General features: G+C 40.3%; 1 protein-coding gene across 1 annotated transcript in view; it reads right to left on the reverse strand.

Moving 5' to 3' along the window:
* Positions 1-8,746, reverse strand: part of LOC116461863 (coiled-coil domain-containing protein 7-like) — a 286,960-nt gene that overhangs the window by 58,768 nt on the left and 219,446 nt on the right. The window contains 1 exon segment of the mRNA XM_058436561.1: positions 8,249-8,332. Coding sequence (XP_058292544.1) covers positions 8,249-8,332 — 84 coding nt within the window.

An 8,746-nucleotide genomic window follows, 5' to 3' on the forward strand; every position in this document is an offset into this window, starting at 1 on the left:
TTGTGATGCTATTGTGAATATATTACATATTGATATGTTTTATGCCCAATGATACAATTATATATATCTTTTTATACAGTTGTCTTTTAGACAAATTAAGAAAAGAAAGGAGATGGAATATATATTTGTATGTACTGTCTTTTGCAATTGTAACATTTAACTCAAACCTTTTTTAGGGGGATTCAAAGTACTGTCAGAGGTCAATTTTAGCCTAAAGAAATTTCTTCAGAATTTTTTGGAAAACAGTTCCGCTAGAAATGAAATCTCTCAATTTTTATTTAGTAATTTCATATTTCACCTTTTCTGAAAAGTAGTTTTGCTAGCAATAAAATTATTGGTTGGTAGATTGTTTTTTTCTTTCAGAACTTTTATTTTTTTTGTTCTTTTTTTTTGTTTTTCTTTAATTATACTTTTTTAGGGTACATGTGCACAACGTGCAGGTTTGTTACATATGTATACATGTGCCATGTTGGTGTGCTGCACCCATTAACTCATCATTTAACATTAGGTATATCTCCTAATGCTATCCCTCCCCCTTCCCCCCACCCCACAACAGGCCTGAGTGTGTGATGTTCCCCTTCCTGTGTCAATGTATTCACGTTGTTCAATTCCCACCTATGAGTGAGAACATGCGGTGCTTGGTTTTCTTCCTTGCGATACTGTGTTGAGAATGACGGTTTCCAGCTTCATCCATGTCCCTACAAAGGACATGAACTCATCCTTTTTTGTGGCTGCATAGTATTTCACGGTGTATATGTGCCACATTTTCTTAATCCAGTCTATCGTTGTTGGACATTTGGGTTGGTTCCAAGTCTTTGCTATCATGAATAGTGCTGCAATAAACATATGTGTGCATGTGTCTTTATAGCAGCATGTTTTATAATCTTTTGGGTATGTACCCGGTAATGGGATGGCTGGGTCAAATGGTATTTCTAGTTCTAGATCCCTGAGGAATCACCACACTGACTTCCACAATGGTTGAACTAGTTTACAGTCCCACCAGCAGTGTAAAATTGTTCCTATTTCTCCACATCCTCTCCAGCACCTGTTGTTTCCTGACTTTTTAATGATGGCCATTCTAACTGGTGTAAGACGGTATCTCATTGTGGTTTTGATTTGCATGTCTCTGATGGCCAGTGATGATGAGCATTTTTTCATGTATTTCTTGGCTGCATAAATGTCTTCTTTTGAGAAGTGTCTGTTCATATCAATCACCCACTTTTTGATGGGGTTGTTTGTTTTCTTGTAAATTTGTTTGAGTTCATTGTAGATTCTGGATATTAGCCCTTTGTCAGAGGGGTAGATTGTAAAAATTTTCTCCCATTCTGTAGGTTGCCTGTTCACTCTGATGGTAGTTTCCTTTGCTGTGCAGAAGCTCTTTAGTTGAATTAGATCCCATTTGTCAATTTTGGCTTTTGTTGCCATTGCTTTTGGTGTTTTAGACATGACGTCCTTGCCCATGCCTATGTCCTGAATGGTATTGCCTAGGTTTTCTTCTAGGGTTTTTATGGTTTTGGGTCTAACATTTAAGTCTTTAATCCATCTTGAATTAATTTTTGTACAAGGTGTAAGGAAGGGATCCAGTTTCAGCTTTCTACATATAGCTAGCCAGTTTTCCCAGCACCATTTATTAAATAGGGAATCCTTTCCCCATTTCTTGATTTGGCAGGTTTGTCAAAGATCAGATAGTTGTAGATATGCGGCATTATTTCTGAGGGCTCTGTTCTCTTCCATTGGTCTATATCTCTGTTTTGGTACCAGTACCATGCTGTTTTGGTTACTGTAGCCTTGTAGTACAGTTGGAAGTCAGGTAGCGTGATCCCTCCAGCTTTGTTCTTTTGGCTTAGGATTGACTTGGCAATGTGGGCTCTTTTTTGGTTCCATATGAACTTCAAAGTAGCTTTTTCCAATTCTGTGAAGAAAGTCATTGGTAGCTTGATGGGGATGGCATTGAATCTATAAATTACCTTGGGCAGTATGGCCATTTTCATGGTATTGATTCTTCCAACCCATGAGCATGGAATGTTCTTCCATTTGTTTGTATCCTCTTTTATTTCATTGAGCAGTGGTTTGTAGTTCTCCTTGAAGAGGTCCTTCACGTCCCTTGTAAGTTGGATTCCTAGGTATTTTATTCTCTTTGAAGCAATTGTGAATGGGAGTTCACTCATGATTTGGCTCTCTGTTTGTCTGTTATTGGTATATAAGAATGCTTGTGATTTTTGCACATCGATTTTGTATCATGAGACTTTGCTGAAGTTCCCTATCAGCTTAAGGAGATTTTGGGCTGAGACAATGGGGTTTTCTAGATAGAGTCATGTCATCTGCATACAAGGACAATTTGACTTCCTCTTTTCCTAATTGAATACCCTTTATTTCCTTCTCCTGCCTCATTGCACTGACCAGAACTTCCAACACTATGTTGAATAGGAGTGGTGAGAGAGGGCATCCCTGTCTTGTGCCAGTTTTCAAAGGCAGTGCTTCCAGTTTTTGCCCATTCAGTGTGATACTGGCTGTAGGTTTGTCATAAATAGCTCTTATTATTTTGAGATACATTCCATCAATGCCTAGTTTATTGAGAGTTTTTAACATGAAGGGCTGTTGAATTTTGTCAAAGGTCTTTTCTGCATCTATTGAGATAATCATATGGTTTTTGTCATTGGTTCTGTTTGTGTGATGGATTGCGTTTATTGATTTGTGTATGCTGAACCAGCCTTGAATCCCAGGGATGAAGCCGGCTTAATCGTGGTGGATAAGCTTTTTGATGTGCTGCTGGATTCGGTTTGCCAGTATTTTATTGAGGATTTTTGCATCAATGTTCATCAAGGATATTGGTCTAAAATTCTGTTTTTTTTTCTTTTTTTTTTGAGACCGAGTCTCGCTCTGTCGTCCAGGCTGGAGTGCAGTGGTGTGATCTCGGCTCACTGCAAGCTCTGCCTCCTGGGTTCACACCATTCTCTTGCCTCAGCCTCCCGAGTAGCTTGGAGTACAGACACCCACCACCACACCCGGCTAATTTTTTGTATTTTTAGTAGAGACGGGGTTTCACCATGTTAGCCAGGATGGGCTCCATCTGACCTCGTGATCCGCCCACCTCGGCCTCCCAAAGTGCTGGGATTATAGGCATCAGCCACCGCACCTGGCTAAAATTCTCTTTTTCTTGTTGTGTCTCTGCCAGGCTTTGGTATCAGGATGATGCTGGCCTCATAAAATGAGTTATGGAGGATTCCCTCTTTTTCTGTTGATTGGAATAGTTTCAGAAGGAATGGTACCAGCTCCTCCTTGTACCTCTGGTAGAATTCGGCTGTGAATCCATCTGGTCCTGGACTTTTTTTGGTTGGTAAACTATTAATTATTGCCTCAATTTCAGAGCCTGTTATTGGTCTATTCAGAGATTCCACTTCTTCCTGGTTTAGTCTTGGGAGGGTGTATGTGTCGAGGAATTTATCCATTTCTTCTCGATTTTCTAGTTTATTTGTGTAGAGGTGTTTATGGTATTCTCTGATGGTAGTTTCTATTTCTGTGGGATCGGTGGTAATATCCTCTTTATCATTTTTTATTGCATCTATTTGATTCTAATCTCTTTCATTCTTTATTAGCCTTGCTAGTGGTCTGTCCATTTTGTTGATCTTTTCAAAAAACCAGCTCCTGGATTCATTAATTTTTTTGAAGGGTTTTTTGGGTCTCTGTCTCCTTCAGTTCTGCTCTGATCTTAGTTATTTCTTGCCTTCTGCTAGCTTTTGAATGTGTTTGCTGTTGCTTCTCAGTTCTTTTAATTGTGATGCTAGAGTGTCAATTTTAGATCTTTCCTGCTTTCTCTTGTGGGCATTTAGTGCTATAAATTTCCTTCTACACACTGCTTTGAATGTGTCCCAGAGATTCTGTTATGTTGTGTCTTTGTTCTCATTGGTTTCAAAGAACATCTTTGTTTCTGCCTTTATTTCGTTATGTACCTAGTAGTCATTCAGGAGCAGGTTGTTCAGTTTCCATGTAGTTGAGCGGTTTTGAGTGAGTGTCTTAATCCTGAGTTCTAGTTTGATTACACTGTGGTCTGAGAGACAGTTTGTTATAATTTCTGTTCTTTTACATTTGCTGAGGAGTGCTTTACTTCCAAGTATGTGGTCAATTTTGGAATAGGTGTGATGTGGTGCTGAAAAGAATGTACATTATGTTGATTTGGGGTGAAGAGTTCTGTAGATGTCTATTAGGTCCGCTTGGTGCAGAGGTGAGTTCCGTTCCTGGATATCCTTGTTAACTTTCTGTCTTGCTGATCTGTGTAATGTTGACAGCGGGGTGTTAAAGCCTCCCATTATTATTGTGTGGGAGTCTAAGTCTCTTTGTAGGTCTCTAAGGACTTGCTTTATGAATCTGGGTGCTCCTGTATTGGGTGCATATATATTTAGGATAGTTAACTCTTGTTGAATTGATCCCTTTACCATTATGTAATGGCCTTCTTTTTCTCTTTTGATCTTTGTTGGTTTAAAGTCTGTTTTACCAGAGACTAGGATTGCAACCCCTGCCTTTCTTTGTTTTCCATTTGCTTCGTAGATCTTCTTCCATCCCTTCATTTTCAGCCTATGTGTGTCTCTGCATGTGAGATGGGTTTCCTGAATACAGAACACTGATGGGTCTTGAGTCTTTTTCCAATTTGCCAGTCTGTGTGTTTTAATTGGAGTTTTTAGCCCATTTACATTTAAGGTTAATATTGTTATGTGTGAATTTGATCCTGTCATTATGATGTTAGCTGGTTATTTTGCTCGTTAGTTGATGCAGTTTCTTCATAGCCTCGATGGTCTTTACAATTTGGCATGTTTTTGCAGTGGCTGGTACCAGTTGTTCCTTTCCATGTTTAGCACTTCCTTCAGGAGTTCATTTAGGGCAGGCCTGGTGGTGACAAAATCTCTCAGCATTTGCTTGTCCTTAAAGGATTTTATTTCTCCTTCATTTATGAAGCTTAGTTTGGCTGGATATGAAATTCTGGGTTGAAAATTCTTTTCTTTAAGAATGTTGAATATTGGCCCCCACTCTCTTCTGGCTTGTAGAGTTTCTGCCAAGAGATCAGCTGTCAGTCTGATGGGCTGCCCTTTGTGGGTAACCTGACCTTTCTCTCTGGTTGTCCTTAACATTTTTTCCTTCATTTCAACTTTGGTGAATCTGTCAATTATGCATCTTGGAGTTGCTCTTGTTGAGGAGTATCTTTGTGGCATTCTCTGTATTTCCTGAATTTGAATGTTGGCCTGCCTTGCTAGATTAGGGAAGTTCTCCTGGAGAATATCCTGCAGAGTGTTTTCCAACTTGGTTCCATTCTCCTCGTCACTTTCGGGTATACCAATCAGACGTAGATTTGGTCTTTTCATGTAGTCCCATAATACTTGGATTCTTTGTTCATTTCTTTTTCTTCTTTTTTCTCTAAACTTCTCTTCTCACTTCATTTCATTCATTTGATCTTCCATCACTGATACCCTTTCTTCCAGTTGATCAAATCTGCTACTGGGACTCGTGCATACATTGCGTAGTTCTCGTGCTATGGTTTTCAGCTCCATCAGGTCCTTTAAGGACTTCTCTGCATTGGTTATTCTAGTTATCCATTCGTCTAAGTTTTTTTCAAGGTTTTTAACTTCTTTGCCACGGGTTTGAACTTCCTGCCTTTAGATCGGAGTAGTTTGATCATCTGAAGCCTTCTCTCAACTCTTCAAAGTCATACTCCATCCATCTTTGTTCTGTTGCTGGTGAGGAGCTGCGTTCCTTTGGAGAAGGAGAGGCGCTCTGATTTTTAGAGTTTCCAGTTTTTCTGCTCTGTTTTTTCCCCATCTTTGTGGTTTTATCTACCTTTGGTCTTTGATGATGGTGACGTACAGATGGGGTTTTGGTGTGGATGTCCTTTCTGTTTGTTAGTTTTCCTTCTAACAGTCAGGACCCTCAGCTGCAGGTCTGTTGGAGTTTGCTGGAGATCCACTCCAGACCCTGTTTGCCTGGGTATCAGCACTGGAGGGTGCAGAATAGCAGATATTGGTGAACAGCAATGTTACTGCCTGATCGTTCCTCTGGAAGTTTTGTCTCAGAGGAGTACCTGGCCGTGTGTGGTGTCAGTCTGCCCCTACTGGGGGGTGCCTCCCAGTTAGGCTACTCGGGGGTCAGGGACCCACTTGAGGAGGCAGTCTGCCGGTTTTCAGATCTCAAGCTGTGTGCTGGGAGAACCACTACTCTCTTCAAAGCTGTCAGACAGGGACATTTAAGTCTGTAGAGGTTTCTGCTGCCTTTTGTTTGGCTATGCCCTGCCCCCAGAGGTGGAGTCTACAGAGTCAGGCAGGTCTCCTTGAGCTGCGGTGGGCTCCACCCAGTTCGAGCTTCCCAGCCGCTTTGTTTACCTACTCAAGTCTCGGCAATGGCGGGCGCCCCTCCCCCAGCCTCACTGCTGCCTTGCAGTTTGATATCAGACTGCTGTGCTAGCAATGAGCAAGGCTCCGTGGGTGTAGGACCCACCGAGCCAGGCACGGGATATAATCTCCTGGTGTGCCATTTGCTAAGACTGTCAGAAAAGTGCAGTATTAGGGTGGGAGTGACCCAGTTTTCCAGGTGCCATCTGTCACCCCTTTCTTTGACTAGGAAAGGGAATTCCCTGACCTCTTGCACTTCCCGGGTGAGGCGATGCCTTGCCCTGCTTCAGCTCATGCTCAGTGCACTGCACCCACTGTCCTTCACCCCTTTCCAACACTCCCCAGTGAGATGAACCCGGTACCTCAGTTGGAAATGCAGAAATCACCCATCTTCTGTGTTGCTCATACTGGGAGATGTAGACTGGAGCTGTTCCTATTCGGTCATCTTGGCTCCACTGCTCTTTGAGCACTTTTAATATACAACACCATGGCCTTCTGGACTTCATAAGTTTCTAATGCTAATTTAGATGTTAATCTCACTGGGGTTCCCTTCTACAGGATGAATTTTCTTTTGATGCATTGTACATTTTCTCTTTGTCTTTCAACATTTTTACAATGATTAGTCTGGTCCTGGATTGATTTGTATTTATTCTACTTAGATTTAATAGAACTTGGATGTATAGATTAATATTACCCAGTAAATATTTTTCAAAGTATTCAGCCAATTTTCTTCAAATATTTTTTCTTATTCTCTCTCTACTTGGAGGACCCTCCTTCTGGTATTCCCATTATATTAAGTTTGCTTACTCCTTCTTCTGACAGTTCAAATCTTTCCTTGACCCTGTAATGAATTTTCCCTTGCAGTTATTTTACCTTTCAATTCCAAATATTAATTTGGTTCTTTAAAAAGTTTAATTTACATCACAATGTTGACATCTATTTGATAAAAGATTGTCATTGTACCTTCTTTTTCTTCTTTAAGAAATGTTTTAATTATTTGATGATATTATTATTATTATTTGACTACTTTGTAGTCATTATCTGCTAAATCTAACATGTAGGACTCTCACAAGCAGTTTTCCTTGCCTTTTTCCTGGTGTTTGGGTTACAGAGTACTGTTTCTGTGCATGTCCTAAATTTTTTTGCTAAAATCTGGACATTTTAGATAATGTATTATAGCAAATCTGTATGTTGATTGACTCTTCCTTTTTGTGGGGCTTGTTGTTTTTGTTTGCTTGTTGCTTGTTGCTGTTGTTGGTGGTGGTGGGGTGTGTGTGTGTTTGTGTATGTGTGTGATTTGATAGAAGTATTTTCCTAAAGTCTCTTTCCTCTACCGTGTAAAGTCTCTTATGTTGCTCTTTCAGGGCATCTCCTTGGGAATGCAGTCTCCCTTGGATGACAGTGGTTTTAGCAGGGCACTCTTTGAATGTCTCTTTCCATTATTTATTTGTTAAAATGTCTTCTTTTGGTATCACACCAACGGTCATAGAGAAGTGTGTCTAACACTGTAACCCCAGGACTAAATTCAGTTGTGTAATCTCTGACAAATATAACTAAATAACTTTATTGCAGCTGAGATGTTACAAACTTGACTGATATTTTTACCATATAGAGTGAACTGGCAACCAATAAAATTACTATCTGTTATATTCATCTTCTTATCACATCCATCATCTAGCCTTTCTGCTTTTGAAAAGCTAATATTACATTGCTAGTTGAAACTAGAGTTGAAATATTATAGAGCGGTATTCATAAAGACTTTTGCCTACATAATAATTTATAGGCACTGTTCTCCTTAAAGATGCACACTTAGTTACACTCCAAAGAATATAAACTAACCAGAAATACTAAATGTGTAAAGTTTTTGTCCTTACCAGGGAGACTCTTTGATTGTGTCTTGAATTCATCCTTTAGTATATCTCTTCCAAATGCATCTGTCAATTGTTCTATATCAGGCCCTATAGAAATAAACAGGTATCAAAACACTGTAAGGTAATCATTTATATACAAATGTGACAGTGTGAGTGCATGTGCATATATATGTGCATATAATATGCATATATTACTAACTTAAAATATTTGTGGCTGGGCACGGTGGCTCACGCCTGTAATCCCAGCACTTTGGGAGGCCAAAGTGCAGGTGGATCATGAGGTCAACAGATTGAGACCATCCTGGCCAACATGGTGAAACCCCGTGTCTACTAAAAATACAAAAATTAGCTGGGTGTGGTGGCGCGTGCCTGTAGTTCCAGCTACTCAGGAGGCTGAGGCAGGAGAACCACTCAAACCCAGGAGTCAGAGGTTGCAGTGAGCTGAGATCGTGCCACTGCACTCCAGCCGGGTGACACAGCGAGACTCTGTGGCAAAAAAAA

Source organism: Hylobates moloch, unplaced genomic scaffold, assembly GCF_009828535.3.
Source record: "Hylobates moloch isolate HMO894 unplaced genomic scaffold, HMol_V3 SCAFFOLD_3, whole genome shotgun sequence".
Classification (NCBI taxonomy): Eukaryota; Metazoa; Chordata; class Mammalia; order Primates; family Hylobatidae; genus Hylobates; species Hylobates moloch.